The 26,979-nt window shown below is 36.9% G+C and overlaps 1 protein-coding gene across 1 annotated transcript; it reads right to left on the bottom strand.

Annotated features, from left to right (window-relative positions):
• Window positions 1–2,784: 2,784 nt before the first annotated feature.
• lars1 (leucyl-tRNA synthetase 1) lies at window positions 2,785–26,899 on the bottom strand. Its single transcript, XM_055148203.1, has 32 exons — window positions 26,744–26,899; window positions 26,367–26,488; window positions 26,125–26,212; window positions 25,962–26,042; window positions 25,638–25,775; window positions 25,404–25,565; window positions 24,643–24,755; window positions 24,494–24,557; window positions 24,313–24,401; window positions 24,004–24,229; window positions 23,735–23,822; window positions 23,565–23,641; window positions 23,421–23,474; window positions 23,211–23,351; window positions 22,928–23,005; window positions 22,750–22,835; window positions 22,577–22,642; window positions 22,408–22,490; window positions 21,224–21,362; window positions 20,349–20,561; window positions 19,949–20,006; window positions 19,623–19,686; window positions 15,666–15,849; window positions 13,817–13,907; window positions 12,792–12,932; window positions 10,957–11,097; window positions 9,364–9,474; window positions 8,761–8,871; window positions 7,081–7,185; window positions 6,109–6,204; window positions 5,234–5,366; window positions 2,785–3,676 (listed from the first exon to the last, which is right to left on the bottom strand). Exons 1-32 carry the CDS (start codon window positions 26,747–26,749, stop codon window positions 3,471–3,473), a joined length of 3,555 nt encoding a protein of 1,184 aa, XP_055004178.1. The 5' UTR covers window positions 26,750–26,899; the 3' UTR covers window positions 2,785–3,470.
• Window positions 26,900–26,979: the final 80 nt, after the last annotated feature.

The raw sequence follows: 26,979 nt of genomic DNA, 5'->3' as shown, positions 1-26,979 counted from the left end.
TGTCCAGGGGGAGCCAGGTGAAGTCTGGACACACAACAGGAAAGCCCTCTGTCACTTTGCTCTGTTGTTTTGGTCAGTGATGAAACAAGCTATTTCTTATTATTATTTTTTTAACAGTCTGTTTTTGAAACATCTGAAATGCACCCTGCTGCTGTGTGGACACATTTTAACTTATCCACAAACTGTATAAAGAAGTGAACAAAGGGAGTGTGACATCACCCAGAGTTTGTCTTCAGTCAAATGAAGCTCACTTGGAATAGGAACAGTGTTGGGAAGGTTACTTTTAAAATGTAATCCCCTACAGATTACATACCCCAAAATGTAATTTGTAACGTAATCCATTAAATTACTTAAAGTGAGTAACGTAATCTGAGTACTTTGGATTACTTGATATTGTCTTGCTTTTTAAAACTACATGAATGTAACGACCACATCCTGAAAATTCTTGTTTGTTCTCTTCAAATTGGCTGTTGAGCCCAAGTCTCCATGAACAGACTTTTGTTTGCTGTAGAGAAGCAAAGACTAGAATCTTAACATTAGATCTTTTGTCTGACATTAAAAAAAACCCCAGTCTTTACTGAACCGTATTAAAACGATTATTGATAGAGAAATGCTTTTTATATGAGATCACTACTGCTCATATTGTCTAGTCCTAGTTTAGTCCTGGTTTAGTCCTGGTGTTAGTTCTGGTTTAGAGGTGCACAGGAGGTGCATGGTCCCTCTCTTCTTTAAATACAAAGTGATGTCTGAATTTCGAGGACACAAATGTGTTTTTACCTGTGCACTGCTGGCGCTGTTCTACTGGCTCCTCGACCTCGTCCACTGTGTGACTGACGCCACCAATTTTAACACGACATTTACGTAGCTCTTATTGCCGCATTCTGTTTGGGTTTCTGGCAGAGTGGAATTACTGAAATAATAATTAAAAAAAATGGGATATAGCCCAAAATATGAAAACAGGAAAATACTGCTGTGTAATCCATTTATTTCAGCAGAGTAACTGTAATCCAATTACCACTCAGTGAAAGAGTAACTGTAACTGAATACAGTTACTCATAATTTGTATTCTGATTACGTAATGCCGGTACATGTAATCTGTTACTCCCCAACACTGAATAGGAATTTATTTACATACAAAATAAAGTAGGAAAAAAAAAAAAAGATCATGTAGAACAGGTTAAAACAAACATTTTAAGACCTAAATGACGAAGCTCACAGTAGCAGTTACAGGAGAGGGGTGATCATTTTTCAGTGTAAATTCAATTGGAAAAGCTGATTGAGCTACTGTAGAAGCACTCCCATGAACACTTCCTATTCAAAATAGGAGGGAGACTGGGATTAGTTTAGAATTTCCGTGGGAAGAACAACATCTCCTGAAAGTCATTGTAGTCATTGTAAGGTGCTTACATCACTTGTCTGATGAATGGTACACCGCCTGCGTGTCTCCATGAATGTTATCCCTTTAAACATTAACATTTATATTTAATACCAAACTGCGAGACATTTCAGGCAACAGAACCCATCTTGGCTCTGAAGGCAAGGGTGATTAAACGTCCTGCTACGCCCTCCATCACCTGAACATTTCCGACTAATACTGAAAAGGTTAGCGATCCTGTTAAGCTCCCCTATTCCAATATCCCAGTGTTAAAATATTTACATATAGCTCTAAGCACATTTATTGAATCGAAGTCTGTAAAATGAAGTACACACGGCCTTGAAAGATAATGAGGCTCGATTTCATTTAGACTTCAGTATTACTTATTCAGTCAAGTGAAAATTTGTAACAGGCTTTTCCATCTTCTCCGTCCTTCCAAACTCTCAGTCAATACCTGTAGCCTTGAGGACGACTCTGCGTAGTGATTTCTGAGCACATCTATCTCTCTTTTATGTCTCTATAGGGCAAAGGCTGACTTCATTAGCTGGAGGTTTTGGTTTTTTTAGTCAACTACACTGTGTACCTTGTTTTCTTAAAGAATTAACAGATTGTAACAGTGAGTGAAATAAAAAGATAAAGTCATTCTTCAGAACAATCTCCATGGAAACAGATGTTTTTAGCCATACTGTGTATATTACATTATAGCCAAGACAACATTTCCATGAAGACAAGCAGATGGAGGCCCTCCAAGCCAAGAGTTAGCAGAGATACAAGCTCACTCACAGTAAGAACGCATGTTGACTGCTCCGGTTCTGGAAGTTCCATAAATATCCACAAGGTTGTTTTAAGTTCAAAAAGCACATATAAAACACAAGTTCAAAGAAATGCTTTAGTAACTTAGAAACTTATAACAGTTCAGAAACAGATCTTAAATAATATTATAGGGTGTGTGGTTATTTGTTAAATCTATGGGAAAAATGAATTAGAAATGTAGTTACAGAACCAGGGGATTGTGGTCACTGTGGCACCATAAAACCCCCAACATGTAACATGTTTTTAAGTTTTAAGTATTTTAAAGTTTTCACAAAAAAAGTTACAGCATGGGGATGAAACACTACATGTTAAAACTACTATAAAATGTACCTATCTGCACTACAAATAGATGTGGGCTCTCCATTAGTTGATGATCTTAGAAACAACAACTCCACAGCAAGGGGAGAGGTTTAAAGGTGAGAATATTCCTTCTAAAACTTCTATAACTTCTGAAAAAGTCAAAGTAGTGGTTGTTGCTGGAGAAGAAACGTGACAATCCAGAGAACAGCGCGTCTAACCTTGAACCGAGAAAACACTATTAGCATCTATATTAAAACAGTGGGGGCCAGACAATATATAATCAAAACAACTACTACTTTCCAATTCAGAAAACTTTATTTAAAAGTTACAAATATATTGTCTTACTTTAGGCTTGTTTGCATTAGACAGCGGACAACAGACTGACATTGAAATCTACAAGTAAAAAGTGATGACAAAGATAGCCAAGAGTTACCATCACGGCCGTGTTACAGAGACAGAAAATGATGAAAGTCACGTTATCCCTTCAATGCTTTCCAAAACTGTTCAGGTCCCAATACCAAATAATTATTCAGCAGGGAAATTGTGCTAAAACTACAATAGCAAAAGGCTTAGGTTCCAGGGTATGGCATTGAACTGATCTGCCTCCAAGGAAAAAAGTTACAGGTCAGATCGATGTGTTTTTTTTGTTATTTTTTTTTTGGAAAAGAGTTTAATGCAATACTGTGAAACACTGAAAGCAAAGCAATAAAATCTCCATGGAAACAAGTAGGTGATTAATTCCACAATGGGAAAGCTGCATAATGCACATTTAACCATAACCCAGGCAATTAAAATACTCACTCTGCCATAGAATTCACATCTCCACTCCATCTCCGCTGTAATAAAAATAGCCAGTTTAGAATGTTATATCACCTGCTCAGAGTTGACTTACAGTCTTGTGCTTGATGGTCAAAATATGGCCTTATTTGCTCTACTTTTCACACAACTTCCCCGCTGAATCTGCCATTTTCCTGTCGTATATTTATTGAACCAAATAAACCAGAGTGTCTCCGATGTCCACAGTCAGCCCGTTGTCAGCCAAAGTGATCTTCTTCTGCTCCAGGTTGACGTTGAACACAGACTTTTCACTAATAGGGAGTTTGCCCTGTTCCTCTTGTCCCAGGACGGGCACCCTGCGAGGGCCTAGCAGGGGGTCCTCGTACCTCATCAACTTCACGCGGGACAGGTCTGTGTTTGGGAGAGACACAGAGGTCAGTTTAAATTACGACAAATGGGGAAGGTAGGCAGTGAAGGTTGGCTGAAAGGAAAGTATAGAAAAAGTATAGAAAAATTTATAACATCCAGAAAATATTGGTTACTGATGGAGAAATTTGCTGAGAAAATATTGGTACTGTGATTACTGACGAATGCAAATGAAAGGGTCCATATGACGTCATTTTCTGATATATGTTATGTGTTGTTTCTTCATCATAAACATACCCAGAGTTGTGTTTCGTCTCGTACACAAATGTTTAAACACACAAACCCTGCATATTTAGGCTGAGGTCTTCTCTCAAACTGAAAACACTCTGTTCCACTTTGTGACTGAGATGTCAGGAAGTGCTCAGCCGTGTTTTTAAACTTCATACACCTTCATTAGAATCATTTGGATGATTTCAGCCCAGGAATTGCCACTCTCTACTGAAATAAAGGTAAAAAGTAGCTGTTAACTTCCATCTCATGATATCACAGAGGAACAGAGCATTTTGAATTCTGAAGGTGTAGACATACTAATAAACCTGGATTATTCAAACATGTGTGAATGAAAGAAAACACAACTCCAGGTATGTTTTTGATGAGGTAACAACATTATAACATGGCTTAAATTTTACAAGACTCTATTTCGTGTGATACAAGACCTTTAATTATGATTTGAATCAGAAACACCCTAATACTATGTTACAATGTTAGATAGTGACATCAAAACTAGATACAAATTTTTAGTTAGAATACTGAAAAAAAAAAAAGACAAGTTGACCCCATGGTATTTGTTTGGTACATGTTTTTTTGTTTGTTTTTATATGATTGTGGTGTTGAAATCAGGATCTAATATCAAGAGTTTCCTTTAATACCATAGTAATATGACACCAGGCTCCAGAACTGAATTTGTTTTAGTCATCAGTTAGTGAGTCACCAAGCAGGACAGAATTTAATATAGTTATCTCATTTTTGAAAAACATGACTTTGCTATAAGATATCTAATACAAAATCTGAGCAAAGTACAATGTTTTTTTTTTTTTACCTACCATCTTAATACAGCAGCTCCAAATAGTGTGCATTTTATCTTTTATCTTATGCAACTCAAGGTTAAAATATTGTCTTTAACTAGTGAGTGTAAGCCTGACACCATAATTACTACATATGAAAGGTAGAACTATAGCTGTAGGGGGTCATTATTTATGGTGAGTACTATTTCTATGTACTAGATGTAGACGTTTTGATACTTTTATGCACTACAATACAAACTGAGGTATAGAGAGTTGAATAAATAACTCCTATTATTCACTAAGCCAATGCAAAATAAGTATCTCACATCACATTTTTTTAACAGTACTGTACATTTGGAATAGGTTTTGGGGGGGCAATCCTGCTTTATGGTTATTGTTTCGGTGGCATAAGTTAGTTTATCATTTATCATCTATATTTTCTTCACCAATATACTGTATTTCTAAATGTGTTCTCATGACAGGCCTAGTTGAATTAATGCGAATATACATGAAGCCCTGTAATATAAACAGTGCAGACCTTTGATGAGGCGGTTGACTTTGGCGAGACGGCGCACGATGCTGTCCCTGCTGTCACCCTGACGGATGTCCACCTTCTGAGAGAACAGACCACTGGACGGCTGGGGGTTTATGAGGGACACGGACACTCCAGGCTGAAAGCATTCATCAAGACCAATGACGATTTTAGTAATATATACTGATTAAATAAGTTACAGGCAATACACGTGACGGATTCCACTGCGTGAGATCAATAAAGTTCCATCATACAACTAAAACTGCAACAAACTCCTCTCAGCCAGGGTTAAAGAGGGGGTATTATACTTCTATTATAGATCTGATCATGTTTAATCAGTTGAGTCCCTCCTCCCTTTGAGAGTGCTGTTATAATAAACTTAGCGTGCATCCTGCTAATGAAACTACTGCACATCGTATCAGGTTTGTGAAGTTGTAGTGTAGTTTTTTATCATGCTTTTGTACATTTATGGAAAATGGCCATGTAGGATGATCAGGGATGTAGGCTTTTTTTAGGGGCTGAGTCTTAAACAGGATCATACTGCTAACTGTAGGGAGGGTAAGAATCATGCCTGGTACAGATCGCAAAATGACTCAAACATGCATGGATGACATCTAACACCTTTTCTGACATGGTTTTGATGAGAAGGCAACATTATAACAAGGTAGAAAGCTCCAAAAGTCTAAAGATTTTGCATAATACAGCCTCTTTATATAACCAGATGTCAGTCAGAACTAATTGCTTGACATTCCTGTGATATGAAAATACAGCTTGTGTATGCCATAATAATATTACATTGTATGGCACATGGTTCTGCAGCCCTATTTGCATTTGGAGCATACAACAAATCATAACGGGCAAATCAAACAGCCTGTAGCTACCTCAGATCTGAAAACACTGAACGGTTTCCCGGGGCAACAGTCCTCTTTTATCTTGTCATCGGCTTCAGACGCAAACAGCACGTCAATCTGCTCCAACTGCGAAAAAGAAATAATCATATAAAAAAACACAAATAATGAGTTTCAGGAAGCCAATGTGTGTGTTTACAAGTGTTAACAACGGTCCAGGGGCGATTAGAGGCTCAACATGTGGCTTACAGCTAATCCGTCACACTTTTCCAGACGGAGATAGGATCTTAGTGCCATGGAGGGTTTTGTCCTTCATGGTGCACAGCAGAGAAAATTTGTTACGACTAATGCAGTTACTACACAGCAAGGTAATTGGCCAGAAAGTGCACAAACAAACTATTGGTAGTGAAGTGAAGATTGCACTTTTAACTAACTTAATATAAGCCCTTAACATGAGATTTGCAATTTAGAATTTCTCAAAACTGGAAGATGAAAATATATTCTGTCCTGTGTAAAGTGTGTAAAGAGTCAAAGTATTTCTCTCAGGTGTAAATTAATTCTACATATTCACTGATTGTTTACCCAAATTAAATGTCCATTTCCAAACTACAATCAATGAAAAAGAGAAAAACTGAAGGTAAATATTCTTTAGATACAGATATTTATTCTAGCGTTACCAAGAGTTATGTGGACAGAGATGGCCCATTCAGTACTTTGGCATATATGAAAGTGTCTGGATTTCTCGAGTCAAAAAGTGGGTATTTTAAGCGCTGCTCTCCCACCTCTGTTAAACCCAGTGAGACACCTCTGAGCTCCGCTGTCACTCAGCCAAAGCCCCTAATGCTCCAGTCTGCATTCTACACACACAATACTTCCATGCCCTTGCCCCGTAAACAGAAATTTAACAATAAATAGAAAGTAAACTATATAACTTATCAAATTGCAATTCATAATTTGTAATGAATGACTATGATCTTTTTTTCCAAGCACCAACAGTGTACTTACCTCTAGTGAGTTGGTGAGGTAAACCAGGTTTTCCATGATGACAGCCCTCTCATCAAACTCCAGCTCCAGGTCCAAAACCCTCGGTCCATTTTTCTCCAGGTTTTCCTACCACAAAAAAACAATTCAAAAACAAATGAAAAACATAATTAACCTTTTATTCAACACTAAAAAACTAGTAACAGTATCAAGTTGTCACTGTGTTTCTGACACAATTGTTTGTAAAATATAAAGAAAAGGGCTTTGAGATGCCAAAACAAACCATCAAACTGGGGGCACAGTGTGAGACAACAACTTAAAAGCTGAAAACAAGGCTTGAGAAAGGATTTTTAGAAAGAAAACAAAAAGAAATCATTACTATTTTTATTAGCACTATTTTTGAACACAACAAGAGGCAAAAATACAAGCACTAGTTTAATATCTTCCACTCAGTCTACAAAGAATAAAGTTTAGGATTCAATATTTGCCCCAAAAACAAACTCCCCTTTGTGTGGACAGTGAAGAGGAGGCAGGGTTTATTGATTAATGTTGACATAAAATAGTTTCGGTACAGTAAGTTGAGATGTAGTTTTAAGATTGTAATATTAACAATATTGTTAGTATTCCAAGAGAGAACCCACAGAACAAAGAAAAGTTGCAGCCTGCAAATCACTCTTTCAGATCAATAAAAAACAATTTAAGTATTTTCAATATACAACTGGAGTTTTCAAATGGGCCATTTGTTGTTGTGAGCTTAAAAAATGGAAAAGCAGATGCAGGCAGCAGTCAGGCGAGTGTATTTAAAAGACTGAATCAATTGGGTGAGAGTAGGAGAACAAACAATCAAGCAATGGTTAAACAAATATTGGCATCCAAAGGAATGCAATCATCAATGCAGTGAATTGTAACACATTTGAGTGGGCTGTAGAATGTAGAAAATGATCTGAATATTAACCGATCTGTTTTCTTGATAACTGTTGTAAAATATGGATTAAAAAAAAATGTACAAGCCACTATACTTACCAATCTTTGCAGAATTATAGATTTATATATGTAAATATATACAAATTACATGTTTACTATACTAAGAATACAGAAAAAAACATACATCTAAAACATACATCTAAATCTTGCAGTTAACGTTTACTTATTTCATGCATGTCAAAGGCTGATCTCATCATATCTCAAAAGCTAAGCAAGGCCAGGTCTAGTTATTAGTACTTGGATGAGAGACACTTCCCCCACATTTCTTAGTATATGAATGTGGTGAGTGCGTGAATGTTTGTATTAAATGGGGTAGACTTGGTTCCATCAGTCTGTCCCAGGGCAGCTGTGGTAACAATAGGAAAACAGAAACAAAACAACTTCTCAAGTGAATCAAAGTTTGCCTAAGTCTAAGCCTAAGTGAATGAATAATACATAATGAGTATCTTGAACGGTGCTATATAGTTCCAATGGTCAATTAAATTATGTTGTATAGAAGTTTACCTCAATGCTCTACATTGAATGTAATGCCATATAGGCTCTATAGTTACAGACAAGGTTATGTGTCTTACCACCTATATATTGCCCACCTTAATTCAGTGGGATGGAACCAGGCAGGTTCAATACAGTATTAAAGCTCCTATGTGCATTTTAAATTTCAGCAAAGCACCTCTCCACTGTGGGTTTCATAACAGCAGTGTTGCAGTGGCAGAGCTGTACCTTGATCATTGCCACAAAGGGCATCACTCGTTTCATGTACTTCTTGAGCTCTGGCAGGGCTCCCAGTTCGCTCGCAATCACCTTGTTGTCTGGAAGGACTCCATTGTTGCTCTGGGACAAAAATATAAACAAGACACTATTAAACATGAGCCACACAAAGCATTTGAACACTATCTAACACTAAAGATGGTATACTATATGTTTTTACAAATGTATGAATCATGAATGAATCATCATCATCATCATCATTCATGTTCTCAGATATGAAGTAAATTATTAACTGTGATAAAAAGGTATAATGCCAATTCAGAAAGCAGAATGAACCAAAATCATCATCAGTCATCATCATAGGGATATATGATAATATGATGTGTCTGTGGGCTATGAAATCTATGGCATTTAGTATTTACTTCTAAGTGACTGTAGCCATTTTTAAACCAGTGGAAGCACCTGTTACCTTTAATTGTGATACCTCAATACTGCATATTTACATATTTCTTGGATTGTTACTAGAGAATTGCCAAGTCCTGTGCCTACATGGACTGTTGTGCACATCCCTAATGGAGATATATAAATGAATGGTGTTGAGGTGTGATGATATACCTTGTAGTGCTTGCCAAGCAGGGACAAGGCGCTGTGCTGCCATGTGGGGTAGTTTTTGGCCACATAGATGGTGCAATGAGAGGGCTTTGCAGGGGGTTTGGTGTCACCCTTCTGTTCACAGAAAGAAAAAAACAACATCATGAACTTGTTGCATTGAATATTTTCTCTCAAAATATACACCAATAGGTTTTAAGTTAGTTGAAACAAAATGTCAAAAAAAAAAAAAAAAAAAAAAGGTATTACACATTTGCCAATCTTACAATTCTATTTTTGAAAAAACAATTTAGTTAGATCTTTATACCTTTAGTACCTGTGCCAAAAAGGTTCAGCTCTGACTTGGTGTCAATTACACCACTAATTATGCCATCTTTTAAAATGGCTCAAAGCCATCATCATTTAGTTGTTAGTTTGAAATATAATAATAAAACTATGTCTTTGCAGGGATTCTTTGAGTTCTGCTTTAGCAAAACTTCCTATATTTTTTCTTATTTAAATACTGCACATCAAATTAAGATAAAAGTAATGATATTTTTGATTTACAAAAGTATACACATCTTTGCTCAAAGTTTGAAGGCTGAATCTGCATATTCATATATTTTTTATAATTCTGCATGCTGTTTACACATTAGTCTTTCAAATGTTCTTGGTAGCACAGTATACTTTTTTCAGGTTCCATCTCTGTATTCCAGTGTATCACTTTTTATCCCAGCTCTATTTTCAGCAGATCGATCGAAACAGGCTGGGAGCTGGAGATATCCCTCTGTCAATACTGCTCTCCAGGCCGCACACAGCCACTTATCGAAATCTTAATACCACTACTACTACTAATAATAATAATAATATGAAGTGTGTGGTATTCAGATAATACACTCGGACAGAAAGGGCAAAGTGACCCTGAATTATCAAGACCAATTCTTTTCGATTATTCACATTTAATGATGGATATGGACAGTGAACAGAGTCCTAGTTTTACTAAACAAGATAAACTCTAATTAAACTCTAATTTATGAATCCAGCTGATTCAGAACTTCAGCAGGACTATCTCACTATTAAACCAGATATAAACATGATCTATTCATGAACTAAACCAGATCTAAAACAGGTCTAAGACAGGTCTAAGACAGGTCTAAGGTCTAAACAAACTAGAACTAACATAACAAACAATGCATTTGTTTTTGGTCTGTTTCCTTCTGGTGATATTGCTATGCATGCAGGCTTTTAAAATTATTACCTTTATTCAAATAACTTGTTAAAACTAGATTTGTATCAGGCCAGGTGTTAATTTACTTAAGTCAATTTAATGCCTGCCTTTGATGAAATAAACTACTCAAATCTCTGCTCTTGGGCACAATATTATCTGCTAACTTTCTTTAGCAAAAGTTTCATTATTTTATGCCTCATTGAGCTTTGTATTAAACAGCCCCTGAGGGGCTGAAGCCACACTTCGCTACCTTAGATTTATTTACTGCGCTTCATAAACACTTTGGATCTAAGAAAGATAGAGCAAAAGAAAGAAATCAATCTGGAATCACAAAGCTGACGGTGAGTTATGGGCAGGCAGTGAAGTGTAGGGACAGGAGTGATGGGTCTCGCCTTGTTTTTAGGCGGCTGCATGTAGGCCTTGAGACGCAGCCGGAGGTCGTGGGCGGTCTCCATCAGGTACTGAGAGGAGCGGATTAGAACCTCATCTACAGGACCAGCCACGGGCCAGGACGCCTTCATCAGAGAGGTGCTCTGAAAGGAGAAAAACATTTTTAAAGCTTTGTTATATTGTACAATTTAATTTCATTTAATAAATAATTCTTAGATGTAGAGAATATACACACAAAATATTACTGCTCAAGAGCCATAAATAGGTGGGTGTGAAAAGACAGTATAGAGCTCTAAGGGCAGTACTAATCTTGTTCCCCTTCCCTTAGAGCAGTGTAAATTCTAACTCCTCAGACCCGTACTTTCAGACTGATAATGGCTTCAGGATGGCAGCTGAAATGTCTCTCATTGTCCATTGACCTTTGAAAACCTTTCTACCAGAGTAACAACAAGTACAATAAATCTCATCAAGAATGTAATTAGAATAAGTAAATGATGAAGAAATATACCACAAACCATTTACTCTCCATGTCTAATTAACATGCTGGACTTTTGACATTTTAATTAGTGAAGACCTATGGCCTTGGAGAGATGCAGAACAAGACACATCTGTAAACAAATTGATCCCCACCTTAATTTTCCTCATTTGTTTATGCAGGAGTGACATTTCTATTATGCTCAAGTCAATGAAATGAAGAAATTAATGAATTTTGGCTGTTCCCTTTGGTTCATGCCGGGTTTGCTCTAGCAAATCACCAATTCACTCGGGTGACGCGGCTTATTGGTTTTATATTGTGCATGTGGGACTGGAGCAAAGGTGACCTTCTGGCTCCCACTCTAATTTGCTCTTAGGAAAAAAGTTACAGAAAATACCACAAGCAGCTCATTAATTCTTCAATCCGCTTTTTATTCATCTGTGATTCCAATTAAGAATCCAATGTGTTACTGCCATATTTTTACTGTTAGAGGGCCCTAGCATGACTTTCCATTTTTACAGATATGGAACCACCACTTTGGTTTTTAACCCTTGTGGCTTTTAAGTCCACACTGTACAATAAAAAAAAGATTAATTGACATGTTTTTGTAGGACTTTTTTACCTCCATCTGGACACTGGAGACAAGGGAGATTAAATGTCTTGCCCAAGGACACATCAATGGTATGCACTTGTGGATGCTGTGATCAAACCGCTAACCTTTGTGTCAACGGGGTAATGCCATCGATACTCTCTTTTAATCCACAAATGCAGGCCAGGAGACTTGCACATGCCTAGTTATTATTGTGGTTTATAAAAGCAGTATGCTTCCGCGTTTGACATGCTTTACACATGATAAAAAAAAAAAAAAAAAACACTAGTTACGGGGCCTTTGTTGTTGCTAAGCGACAGTTGAAAAGCCCATTTCAAGCCGCGTGGGGCCTTTTTCATATTCATAAACTCAAGTGTTAAAAATATTCTTGGCTGGATGTGCTGTTGGGAACATGCATTGACGCTTCCTACCCTTTCACAAGGACAGCATTAAAAAAATAAAAATAACATAGTGTGAAGACAGACTCCTGATGGACAGAAGGGCCACATAGGGAGTGCGTGCGTGCTAGGAGCCGTTTCACAGAGGTAAATGAGCAATGGGAACACCACAACTAAAGGCCTATATAAAGTGCACAAGCATATTTTCCATGGCTGGTCCCAGGTGCTTTCATAGATGTAAATGAATACAACAAGTTTGAAAATCTGTTATTCTGTCAGGAGTAAGTCCTCAGGGGCAGTAAAAGGGAGAAAGAAGAAAGTCAGGGAAGATGATGAAAATAGTAATCAAAAAGCCAGATGCAAGGTGGTAGTTACCTTTCCCAGCAGGCCCCATGTGTATTCACAAAGGTGTGGGCAGATGGGAGCTAAGAGCAGGGTTTGCCTCTCGATAAACTGGAACACCAGGTCCCTGTGCATGCCCTCGATGGCCAGTTCACGGTACTTGTCTTTGGCGGCCTGAAAACAGCAAATAGCAGTTGAAATGCAGGTTACAGGAAGCCTATGAAATGCTTTCAGCTTTTCAAAAAGTATGCTGTAAGTATGCCATTTTGTAAATGGATTTTATGCAGAAAATCATTTATCCTGCAATATTTTTCATCCCTATGAATTAATGTGAGGGGCATTGTTTAACAGTTTTTAATTAACTTGGTGATGGGGATGTTGCCATGTTCTGTAATAATAAAATATCCTACACACCTTCTTAATGAATTGAATGTTCCTCAGGTGAATTTCAGACTAAACTGCAAAATGTAACACTGCTCTCACAAATATGAGACGGCAATGCTCTAATCAGTTGCTAATTTGTAGCACATGCCTTTCAAATGTGAAAAACAAAAAAACATTCAAAACAAAATACATAACTTCTTTTCACAAATAACAGTTTAGAGCCTGTTGGTTCTGCAGAGATTCATGCTATTTCAAAGTCCTCTACATTATTTTTTTCTCCTTTTTAAGTATAAGCCAACATGTTGACATGAATGGACCATGTGTCACTCTCATTGGTTAATCTGCCTGTCAGTCATGCCCCAACTGTATCTAGAGAGACAAGATGTGGTTCTAAGCCAGTTCTGATGCTCCAAGTAACCTTTAAGTGAGTGTGAAAACTCTGTAGTGGAAACAAAATCAGTTCAAATACTAGAGTTTGTTTTCTGATTGATGGTTTAATCTGCCTCAATATGTGACCTCAAATCGGCAGGAAGCAAACTAATTCTCTGCACAAAAATAGTTGGCAAAATAACATTACTTAATTTTCCTCCAAACATTTCTGGTGAATAAGGTACTTGAGTTTACAAATGGTAGTAATGAGAAGTAATTGGACAGCTGTTTCATTGTCTATTTACCTGAAATTCAAAGAAACCACTCTTGAGCGCCTCCTTGTACATCATCCGCTCGTAGTGCTGCTCAGTTTTTAAGATTCCTGCGTTCATTTCACTGAAGAGAGAACACAAAATCCATGCAATCAGTGTGAAATAGGCAGCTTCCCATACCATTTAGGACGGCCGCAAAAACTCGAGACTGTACAAGTCGAGAGGGCTGTTCAGTTTTGTAAAACCACTGAAGTGTAACAGGGCCGGTGGAAATAGTGTGATGGTATTAAAGCTGCAAAGAGGTCTGAGCAAAACCCATTATAAAATACAGTATGTGCCAAATATCAGACCTGTTTTTGTCCACACTCAGTATTCTTCAGACTATATACACATTTGAATTAACAAGTCATTAAGCAATTGTCATAAAATGTGTTCATCTTCAGGAGGTTATTCCATTATCAGATCATCAGTAATAGAATCTCAGCAAATAAACTACTGAAACTAGATGGTAATTTGAATAATATGGTTGATTTGCATAAATCATTTTAACAATTTGTGAATCGTTTCATAAATGGTTTGACCTATATTATAAGTGGTGTAAAACCACATGGCAATATTTCAAGAAGACCTAAGTACTTGTCTCTACTATATAGTTATGTTATAATTTGGACATTTTAAATCACAATATTCACAACAAAGAGCTGTGAAACTGTCAGCATCTCTGATAGCTAGCTAGCAAGTAGCAGATTTTTTATTTAATTTGTACCTAAATAACTACGTGATGCTGCTGAATGAATGTGTATCACAGAATAAGAAAATATAATTGGAGCAGTACAGAGCAGTGGACATACAGTATCACATATCACTCCAAATAAAACTTTGTGTGAGTAAATGGTGAAGGGAAACAAATATAACATGGTAAAAAGGCGCTGAAAAGTCAATTTTGTATAAGAGATCTGTTTTAAAATTGTTGCTATTGTGTGTTTTAAAAGTGTTTTCAATTATTGTTATGGTATTGAAATCACCATCAAGGCTTTTTTCTTTTTTTATCAGCTATTCAATAATACTAGCAGTATTCTAGTAGTACGAAGGAGCTGAAACCAAATACCGTATTTTCCGGGTTATTAGGCACTCTGGATTCATTAAATGGTCTATTTTCGAACTTTTTTTCACAAATAAACTGCACCGGACTTTAAACGAAACACAACAGCTCGATGGGTCAGTGGGACTTTGTTTGGCGCGTTCACGGTGACTCTCGGCTTTGTTCAATTGTGGCGTGTAGGGAGGGTGCTGTCTGGGACCGCTGGATTGTTGGCGTGTTCTCAGTGACTCAGTTGTTCAGTTCTGGCTAGAAGTGGCACATTGCACTCGCTTTTTCGGTTCGTTCCTCCGTTCCATTCCTCCTCCGTGTGGAGTGATGAGTGTGGCTGCAGGTGTGTTTCGGTCGCTGTCTACTCCGTGTGTGTTTGCGTGCGGTGTGGGTGGATTCGTGTATAGGGCGCTCTGGATTACGAGGCGCGCGGTCGTTTTTTGAAGGGGTTTGAGGCTTAAGAGCGCGCCCTATGGTGCGGAAAATACGGTAAACCCAACAAGAATGAAGCATCAGAAGATTAAAAAAGTTGTAAAACGCATTAAAAATACTATGGATGTTTATGAACAGTTTTAAACACCACACATTTTTTCATCTCTCAGCAATACAATTCAGTTGAGTTTCATAGTTTCCCATCTGTCACAGTAGCCCTGAGGGAAGTCCTTTTATTTATCAGAAGGGAATAAATATAGTGAATGAAACTGAATTTTCTGAAGTTTGAAAAATACAGAATCATGTTGCAAAAGTATATACTACCTTCTTTCACCTTAATTCATTTGCATATTTGTTTACCTGGCGAACACTCTGTCATTGAAGGTGTCTGCGGGCCCAGTTCTCAGGTTGTTCTGGTTGGCGATCATCTCTTTGACCCACTCCACCCACGTGTACAGGCGCAGGATCCCCGCGTCTGCCATCGTCTCCACAAAGTTTGCATCCTCCACAGTGTCACCAGCATCGGCCAGGGCTAGACGCATCCCTGGACGGAAAGGAAAAACAACTGTTAGAGAAAATTATGAGCAGTGTCTTCCTGTACAAAATGTTGCCCACTGCATTCTTGAACAGGATTATCTAGCAGGATCCCACTCCACAACATTTTTTGAAGATTTAGTGTAGTTGTAGTTTTTTTTTTAATTTACCATCATTTGCACTTCCCACGACTTTTTATAAACATTTAGCATAGCCTCTGGTTAAGCATGGACTGTAATGTGTCATAATAATAATAAACTTATTCTTTGCACTAGTGGAAAGATTTTAGTTTTTTGTAATGTACAGTGAGATTTGAACTATGTAGATTTTACTATACAAGTTCTATAATAGGTTCATTCTGTTGATTATTTGTTGCAGCTCATGGTTTTAAATTATGTTTAATGGGATTATCTTGCTTTCTTGTTATAGCGTGAGTGGCATAAAGTAATTTCAATAGTATCATTTATTGCAATATTGCTCTGTAGCAATAGGCCTAACATTCAGCAGGAATGCTTTCCAATATTTTATCCAGGGAATGTCCCTCTTAATGCTCAAAAGTCTATTCTAAGGAAGCTGGTACTACAGATCCGGAATTCAAATTGCTAGAATCAAATAAGAGGAAATAGAAGTTACATCTCTGGGTTAGGCTACATGAAGACAAATAGTGGTGAAGAACAGAAACAGAGATTTCTGTTTGGTCACTGTAGTGGGAAGTTCGAGAGGGGAATGCAATCATGTATTGTAGTTTGAAGCACAGGAACCTTTGACTGTTCTTAAATTCAATTGCATCCCTTTGGTTGGCAGATATAAAGTCAACACATCGTGGTGCTGTCAGGCTCTGCTGCTTGAATCAGAAGCGCTTCACAGGAAATGTTTATCTATAATTCAGCTTTTTTCCTCTGAACATAACGCACCAAAAGGGCAACAATAAAACAAACGGTACAGAACAGAGACAGGCCCAAATGATGAGTTACTGCCATCAAAACAAATGGAGTAGCATAGAAAAGAATCATTATTCATAATCAAGGGAGAAAGAAAGTACAAACACAAGTCTTAGCTTAAAATAGAATGAAGTGCAAGTCAGTTTTGAAAAAGTTACAATATTGTTGCCTATGTCTTTTTTTTACTCATGTTTTACGATGCTGTATTCATCACACTGGTAATGAGTAACACTGGAGTTAGAGTTTTATTTGTACTGTAGTGTGGGAACTCAACAGTACATTTAGTGATTGAGTAAATGGTAAATGGTAAAAATTGTAATATTTTTTTTTTACCATTTTAGAGCAAATGTTACTTTGCAGACTGTAGTTTAAAGTAGAGATTAGAACTGGGTATCATTAAGAAGTTGCTGATGTGATACATACTGTACCTTGATACATAAGCCACAATATGATACATATCTCAATATAGTGCAGTTTCGATTCAATACGATACATTTCAAATCGATTTGAAAAGATTCAATAAAAAAATTACTGCTAAATCACGGCTGTGACAGTAAAAGTTTTTGTTGAACCACATTTCTTGCATAAAGTGAATATGAAACACAAACACTTTAATCCCTAAAACAGTGAAAATATCAAATGTGTTGCAAAAAATGAGTTTCCTCCCTCTAAAAAAGAAAAAAAACTGTAGCTCTGTAACAAAATAATTTAGTAAAATATACCAAAAAATACTCCTGGCAATATATCGATACAACAGCCCATGATACTACCACAATACTGTATCATCACATTAAACAATAAGATATAGCAATGTTTCAATATTTTTACACACTCCTAGTAGAGATATACTGGTATATGGGTTGGCCAATATGGCGGACCAATATTTTGATTTTGAGCATATCGGCTATCACTCTTAAATCTCCAGCACAAGCCAATATTTAGTTTTGGTCGATCTGCTGTCTAAAAGCACACAAAGCTTTACTTAGCCACAAAATGTACCTATGCGTGTGGGTGGTTTAAAAAAAAGGGCTGAGTTTGCAGAAAATTTAAATAGCATCATTTTCGAAAAATAATATAAAATCAGCCCTACACCTCGGCTCCAAAATATCAGCAGAATCGGCAGAGCTTGTCAGCTATCGGTTGCTCTGGATTCTAAACAATTGGTATAAGCATCAGCCATGAAAACACACCTATCAGTCAATCTCTAGTTTAGAACAGTTCCACTTTAAAGATGGAGCAAAGAACATCAGAGGAGTATTGAGATAAAATCAAAGAGGCAGTATTTTGATGATTTTGGACAGGCACAGAGTGTGGATAGTAAATATATAGGTGGATACAGAAGAGTGTCAAGCTAAAAGACTTGAAGAAAGATGATGTGACTTGGTAGAGGCAGAAACATAGTGAATGTGTTATATAATTGATAATTTATGGCTTCCTTAGTGGATACAATTAGTGTTAATTTGTAAATGGTAAAATGTCAGACTTGATTTAGATTATACATCATGTTTCATTGTAATAGTTTGAATTAATTTGTAGCTAGTAAGTAATACAAGACTATAGTAGTAAAGTAATTTGTCTCATGATTTACTGCCTAAGACTAACAGTGCAGTGTATATAATTTGTAGACTGTAAAGCCATTTTGCTGTATACAGAAAATAACCTCTGACTTTTAGATATGACGCACTGTTGCATTCAATTCCCCTCTGGCATTTCTGTTCATGTTCAGTAAAACACTCTGGCTGTGACCTTAACCTGCTGCTGATAAATGTGTCTAAGCCTGAGTCCAGTGAACGAATGTGGCCGAGTTAGAGAAATTCCCTGGTCCGGTCCTGAAATCACTGTTGACCTTTCGGACACTTCAGCCCTAATTCTATCTAGACCTGAACAACAACAGAGAGTCATGCTGGGGGGGGGTCCTCTCCACTTCTGCCCTTGCTCAACCTAAAACTAACATTTTCACACAGTTTGGTCTCCAATTCAAAACTACTTGAGTAATTTTAAAATCTGATTTGGAGCTCATTTAGACCCCACATAATCCTGTTGTAGACTGGTGGGAGCAAAAATGAAAAAAGTTGGTATTAAAAACTAGAATATAACCATGTTTGATGTATTTTCCTTTTGGCAATTCACAATTAAAAAGGTCCCATATTATGCAAAATTGAATAGTGAGCTTTAAGCCGTGTTATAATGTTGTTACCTCATCAAAAACATACCTGGAGTTGTATTTTGTTTCATTCACACGTTTGAGTAACCCTCCATTAGTCAACATCTCCAAAACTTTCATGACATCACAGAGGTGAAATTATCCAAATGATTCTAGTGCGTATGGAATCTCAAACACAGTGGAGCACCTCCTGTATTACCACATGACAATACAAGGTAAAAGTGAGTGTTTTCTGTTTGAGAGAAGAACTCCATGTATGTTTTTGATGAGCTCACAATATTATAACATAGACTAGAAAATGGCATGATATACGCCCTTTAATGTGAGTGACAGACAAACTACAAATTGGGCCCATTCATTTTAGGAAGGTTAAATTCAGACCGCTTTGTTTTAATTAAAGAACATGTAGATTTTTTTCATTTGTACTTAACCTCATTCATCAGTATGTCTAAAAATATGCTTTGTAATGTCACAGTGAACTTGACCTTAACCATCATTAGCTGCTAATTTAACAAGTCCCTGAAGCCATTTATAGATTCAGACAAAACAGCCAACTGAAAAATTGAAGGAAAAAAAAAAAGTGCCTCCAGTCATAACTGCCAATGACTGACAGAAAAACCCTCAGAGAACAAAACAGCACAGACAAAACAGGAGAGGAATAAATTGAAGAAGGTGTACCGTCTGCTGAGAACTTGTCAATAGCCTGGGTGAGAGTGAGGAAGTTTCCAGTGGATTTGGACATCTGGAGGACAGGGAAACAGATGTTAGCAGCTAGATTGTCAAGTATCCACCCACACAAGTTCATTACCAAGCAACTGTCGCGTGCAGCTATTGTGTTTAGAGATACTACGAGAGCTAATTAGTACAAATCAGTGGCATGTAGAGTAACCATGGGAGTGTCTCTTTGGACTCAAAATCAGTTGCGATATGACAATTCAGAATGAGTACAATGTGTGAAATCTAAATATTGTATCATGTTAAAATGCATTTAAGATTGGAGTAACCTTTTCAGAGTTGAGCAGCAGATGTCCATTGGCGCGCACTGCTTGGGGCCACTTTCCACTGGTGTATGTAATAAAGCAAAGATTATATCCAAAAATGTCAATCTAATTATCCAGACCAGTTTTACATGCTAAATAGTGTACAATTGGGCATAGCGGTATGACAAATTACAAGTGAAGTAAGACCAAAACTATGTTACTAGACAACAAGTGATATCATAAATGGGATAAACTTGAATCTTTCCTGAACAGATTTAGAAAAGTATTTTAACATTAGAATCAATACAAGCCTTTGGCAGTTTCTTAATTGGTTAACTATTGGATCCATTTTCTCTAAAAGAAAAAAAGTAATTCAAATAGAACAATCTGTAATTAATAAAGTCCAAAATAGTGTCTGCCTGACCTGTCATTGGGCCATATAGCCACGTGGTTGTAAAGGTAATAGGACAGATGGTTTGGGACCAGGTCTTTGCCGGACACTCTGACGTCCACAGGATACCAGTACTCGAACTCCCTCCTCAGCTTTTGCAAGTGCTCTTTGGGGATGGATGTTTTGGGGAAGGGAGCTGTTTTGAAAAAGATAAAGTCCCAAACCTCTCTGGTCATCTGCTCAGGTCTGAAAGAAAAGAATAAACTATCAGCAGTTGCTTCCCAGACTGAGTATTTATTATCACACTACAAAAAAACTTAGTTATGGTTTGACCCTTTTGAGATATTGTATTTTGGTGGCAGGAGGTGACGGGAAGAAGAACCAATCATAGTCAAGTGTGGACTCTAAGAGAAAGAAGATGGCTTGAGTTTCTAAGGTCTAAGAAAATTGTGATGCAACCTTTTTTAGGCATATCGCCAAACTTTAAATTATTACACAATATTGCTAAAATATAAATTGTAAATAAACAGCTCATAAGCACATACATAATGTTTTCAACTATGTGCTTACTTCTTTACTACAAAGTTAATGTCCACATGAATTCTGTTTTACTGCCAGTATCCCAACTGTAAATCTAGCCCCTCATTTGCACGAACACCAAGATGAATAAAGAAACCGGTAGTTATTTTGTGAGAACTCATGAATTACTGATTTTAAATATTACTAGCACATGCAATTAGAATGAGCCATTATAAAGGGTGACAAATGATGAGGATATTATCTTTCCTCCATTTGACAGTCAGTGGACATCAGAATGGCTCATTATGCTCTTGTTAAAATGCCACACAGCGCTAAATGTATTGATTTCAATGTGAGTGCTTGTCATCACATTTGTTGAGAGTCCATACTTGATGCCCAGTGGTGAAGGGCCCTGTCCGTTGAGTACACCTCCCTGCAGCAGGTGCGCCACAGTATAGTAAGCCATGTAGATGGTAGAGTCCGACAGAGATTCAATCAGCCACTGCTCATCCCAAGGCAGGCGTGTTCCTGTAAACGCAAAAAGAAACAACACTACGTTAATCTTGATTTGAAATATATTACTTTGACTAATTATAAACACAACAAACTGCAACCAATCATTAGAAAGAGAGAAGCCATTGCCAGTTATGGGATTCAGATTTGTGGGCAATTCAAGATTTAAAATAAAAAATTTTAACCAGCTGCCAAAATGTCTTCTACATTAGACATATTATTGAGATTTTAAACATACAAAACAAACATTACTCAAAATAATATCCAAAGATTGCAATAATTTGAAATCATTATTTGTTAGAGGCTGTACATTTCACTCTTACAGATATTGACCCTTATTTTACCAGAATATTGGATTTGTGAGTACATAAAATGAGGTGCCCACAAGAATTTAACAGTGGCCAATTATTCTTAACAGTATATCATCTGCAGTATAGAAATGTTATGTTGAGAATGTGATTGCTCTAGAAAAACAAAAAAAAGAATGTTTTCTGAGGGTTTGGTAGTGAATATGTATGGGTTGTTGACAGAACGAGTCAACATCAAGTCTATTGTACTATGTGTTTGTGCTGCATGCCAGATGGCTTCTAGTCAAAATCTTTTGCTATTCAAACACTTAAGACTCCCCTGTGGTAACAACACAAACTGGTAATACTCTGTCTCCCTCTACAGACCAAATACTAAACATGCAAGGGTCAAATGTTTTTTTTTGTTTGTTTTTTAAGATTACTTAAGTTTAAATCAATGGCTATGTTTACATGCACAACAAAAATCACTATCTAATTTCTGGAGATCAGATCAGATTATTGATGTGGTATATAAACAGTTACATTTGATGTGAGTAATCTGTTGTTTACAGCTGTACAGGTCTTGACAGTCATTTTAAAATCCATTGTACTATGTCTTTCAAAATACAAATTACTATTGGGGGAAAAACAAACACAAAAACACAAATTAACTGACACACCAAAAGGCTGATCTGATTATAGGGTTATTTGATTATTATAGTTATTTTAAATTATTTTATTATTTATTTATTTATTTTCCTTTAAGATCTTACCAAGTCCATAGGTCCTAGAGCAGGCGTGTTCTTGTAGCCAAGCCAGGGTTGCTTCAAAGTTTCTTCTGGTCTCATCACAAAATCTGTAAGGCAATAGTTAGAATATAAGAATAGCAAAAAATCTATTGTATTATAGTTGCTTTAGATAGCATCAATATTAAAATCTTACGTTTCCAATGATTTGAGGGCTTCATTGGCTTTTGCTTTCCATTCCGCATCTCCATAATCCAAATACCTGAAATATTTAGAGACTTAGAGAAACTATGATAAAGCAGTCCCACATAAACATAACATTTAATATACAAATAAATAGTCATTTTAAGACACAAAAGTAGGACTCACCACTGATCACAAAGAGCCACTACACACTCATCGGCTGAACGAGACATGACCTGTTTCTCCGGCTCCATGTAGATCATTGCTTCACCCTGTTGTAAATAGATTATTATGATGACATAGACGGCAACAAATGGATCAAAGGCACTTCACATCCATCTATGAAGAGAATAGAAGGCATTACCTTCTCAACCATCATCCTCTGAATAGGTTTTTTGACATCCTGAACCTTCTGACCTTTATATCCCTCAACCAACATGATCTGAAATAAAATAGTAGGAGAGAACAGTGATACCAATTTTTTTTTAGAATCCACTTAGGCAAGGTAAGAAAATAGATTCAGTGTGTTTAACCCCCTTCTGTTGGAGCATGTCAGGCATAAATATAACAAGTAAGCGGTAGAACTCTCCAAAAAATGCATTTAAAGTACACCTTTAAACATTGCACCTTGATGTAAATTGGCTCACCCCTTCATAGAATCCTTTCAGGTAAACTTTTTCTTTAGCTTCAGCCAGCTTCTCTTTGTCATTCTGGCTTTGAATCTTGAGTTCATCACAGACCAGAGGAGCTGACAAGTTTCCATAGCCAGGAATTTCAATGATGGGGACCTAAAGGCATGACGTTTCATATAGTTAAAATGTCAGGAGAAGATATTGGATATAAATAAATCTACACACCGGCTCGAAAGGCAGCACCATCTTGTCTTCAATGCCATACTTTTCTCTTAGCGCCTGCAGACAGCAATATGATATACACTTATGGTTAAATAGCTCAATAATAAAGACTGATAGAATACTCCTAGCATTTCAGTGAACATGTACCTCTTTTTTCTTGATATCTCTCAGAGCAGCAATATCATCAGGAGCATCAGATGGGACACTAGTTACCACTCCAGTGCCTATTTAGAAATTGACATTGATTGATAAGATATGCTGGAATCATACAGAGTTTTGAAGTTGTTAAAATTATACATTTATTTATCAAGTGTTACCTTTGTCCTCCTTGATGGTGAGCATAGGCAGTGCATAGATGATTTTATAGGACGTTAGAGGGGCACTCAAGGCACATCCCAATATATCCTGATAAAGAAATGAAGGTGAATTTATGTTTGTCAAGCAAATATGTGAAGATTACTAGTATGTGGTCAATCGATAGCTGTGGAAAAAAGGCATATAGTGGAAATCTTTGAAACAAAAATAATTTTAATTATATCTTCAATCCTTTATAGACAAACTAAAGTAAATATGTCACCATGTGTACCTGTCCAAGGATCTCCATGACGATGGGCACCACACCATTCTCTTTGGTGAAGCCCTGGAAGGACATGTTCCTTGCAGACCTTCGCGTGCAGATAAATACGTCTCCGCTCACCGTCTCAAAAGCCACATACTTCATATCTGGCCTGACCCAGCAGTTTGTCTGACCAAACATAGTCTCCGGTCTCAGGGTGGCAGCCACCAAGAAGATGTTTTTGCCCTTCATGCCACTATAAAGACACATGACAATATGAACCTATTTATAGTTATTACAGTATTATATTTACATTAATAAGATTTTTTTGTTTTGTACCTGCTATAAAATACTTTGGATTTGAATTTTGCAGTATATGGCTCAACAATCTTCATTTTGATGAGGGTGTACTCCTGAGGTCCAACTCCCTATTTGCAAATACAATAACATCAAAATAATTAGTTTAAAAGAATTAGTCTTTTCGTGACAAACAATAATACTTTCCCTTATATCAATATACCTCTCCGGTTTGCCTGTCATGGTCCATACATGGCTGTCCATCCTTAGGAGAATAGATTGTATACCTGCAAGAGAAATAAATGTAAGTTCACAGAATCACAGGTATTATTTCAAAAATAAATATTTCAATATCCTCCAGTACCACCTCACCTTTTCCCAAACTTAATCTTTTTCCTCTCCTTCAGTGTAACAAACTGCCACCGGACAAAGGAGTCATAGAAAGGGTTGACATCGGTGGTGATGAATGAACGCCTCCAGTCGACCTGTGAGGAACAGCATGACATTTGGCTCCAATTTAGCATGAAAATGTGGGCTGAATGCCTAAAAACTACCAACACTAGACAGAGGCTTGACAAGTAATATACACCTTGATATAGTAACTAAATACTTCTTTTAAAGATATATTACACATAAGCCTTGTTTTAATGCTCTTACCTCTTCAACAAGATACCTGGAGTTGTGTTTTATCTCATTCATACAAGTTTGAGTAATCCTTTATTATTAGTCTGTCTATATCTCCCAAGCTGATGAAATCGTCCAAATGATTCTGCTGAAGGTGTATGGAGTAAACACAGTTGAACACTTCCTGCATTACCACTTGACATCACAATTTGGAACAGAGTGTTTTCAGTTTGAGAGAAGCTGAGCCTAAATATGCAGGGTTTGTGTGTTAAACATTATAAATGAAACAAATTACAACTCCATGTATCTTTTTGAGGAGTAAAAAACATAACATACATCAGAAAATAGCGTAACATAGGTCCTTTAAACATTTTCACAACAAAATTTAGACTTTAAAAGTATTCTGTTTGCTAGTAACTCTGCATTATATACCTGTATTTTATTATATATACAGAAGTAAAAAACATTTTCAGTGAGACAGAAAGAATATAATTAGGATACATATCTACCTTGACTCCCATGCTTTTAAGGTCACTGACAGCCAGAGGAGGAAAGTACTCCAACCAGTGCTCAGCATTGGCAAACTTGGCAATTTCCTGATCATTTAAACCCAAAGACCTCATGATGTCCCATTGGTATGTGGCGGTCCCTGTTTTTGCTGCAGCTTTACTCTAAAAAGTGAAAAATGTGTCAATTTCAATGATCATTAAAAAGGTTATTCTTGTTCTATCCCTTTAAAACACCTTTTTTCCTTTTGCTTTATCTTTGATAATAATTTCATCATTAGTCTTGGGTTTCTCCTTCTCTTCTTCATCTTCATCAGGAAACTGCGGAGGGTTTCCATACAGCTCCATCTCCCGTTTTAGTTTGTCTGCACAGGCCTAAGACATCACACTTTTCATTATTGTTTGTGTTCAGGTTCAAAGTTAGTCCAAAATATCTAATTATATTGTAATTTTGCACGTTGGTGGATAAATGACACATTACTAAAGAACAATAGTATTGATTGTAATGAACAATAGATGGATCAACAGAAAGAAGTAATACAGTTGTAATGCTCCACTCACTTTGATGGGCATTCCTGTGCAGTGTAGTCCGAAAGGAAAAAGGCTGTTCTTGCCTTTTAGCATCTGATATCCCACAGCAAACTGCAATAAGTCAGACAAAATACAATATATCAGTCAGAATACGGAACTGCCCATACCTATGGAGATTAGCTTGTTCCATCACCTCGCATTTTGACAAGCTGAAAGTGTGACCAAGATGCAATCGGCCATTCATGTAAGGGTAAGGGAAGGTAACAAAGTACTTGTTTTTGCTGCAAAAGAACAAAACACAAGCTATACTTATTTCATTGTTCTTCTGTCCATGTTATGGGTTAGGGTTAGTATGTATGCATGGTCTTCTTACAGAATAAGTACAGTTAAATACATTTCAGTGCAAAGTGTGATTCAAAATCTAAAGAAACTTACTTTGTACTTGCTCCAATGGTTGTGGGGGCATCATGTTCAAACACTTTCTCCTTTTCCCACTTCTCCTGAATTTCAAGCTCTATCTTTCTCAAAAAGTCCAACTTTGCTGTTCCTTTCCTCTCCTAAATAGCATGAGGAAGAAACTTTAATGCGAATGTATGTCCCGTATTTTAAGTACACAGGTAGCTAATACTAGAGAGAAATCAAAGGTATAGGATCTATTCCTGTCTTAGTTTTACCAGTGTTGAGGCTGGCAGGGGCTGAACAGCTAGCACGATTAGCTTAGCAGTAAGTTATGATTATAAAATAAACCAGTGTTTTACGCACCTGTGACATAAAACAAACTATAGGATGGTGACACGCAAAAATGAACATACCGTCATTTTGACCGCAGATCTTGGATATGTGGCGAGTTAATGTCAATATCAAACAGGAGCCGGAGCAGAAGTACCAGGGAAACCCACGCCGCCGGTGCTCGGCTGATGACATCCACGTTCAGAAACACGCAATGGCGTCTGGGAAATGAAGTCTTCACGTACAATTATTTATTTAAGAATATTGAAAATGAGTGCTTGATATTGGTAATTGCATTACATCTATATATAATCTATAT

This window comes from Boleophthalmus pectinirostris, unplaced genomic scaffold (assembly GCF_026225935.1).
Source record: "Boleophthalmus pectinirostris isolate CB_2022bp ecotype Guang Dong unplaced genomic scaffold, ASM2622593v1 HiC_scaffold_12, whole genome shotgun sequence".
Classification (NCBI taxonomy): Eukaryota; Metazoa; Chordata; class Actinopteri; order Gobiiformes; family Gobiidae; genus Boleophthalmus; species Boleophthalmus pectinirostris.
Note: the sequence above shows the minus strand (reverse complement) of the source record. Positions and strands in the feature narration are given on the sequence as shown.

Excerpts from the sequence above, each read along its gene's own strand:
- lars1 (XM_055148203.1), bottom strand. Across the intron at positions 24,756-25,403 it reads TTAAAAGCATGGGAGTCAAG|GTCGACTGGAGGCGTTCATT; the intron begins GTAGATATGTAT and ends TGTTCCTCACAG. Across the intron at positions 11,098-12,791 it reads CATGGGGCCTGCTGGGAAAG|AGCACCTCTCTGATGAAGGC; the intron begins GTAACTACCACC and ends TTCTCCTTTCAG.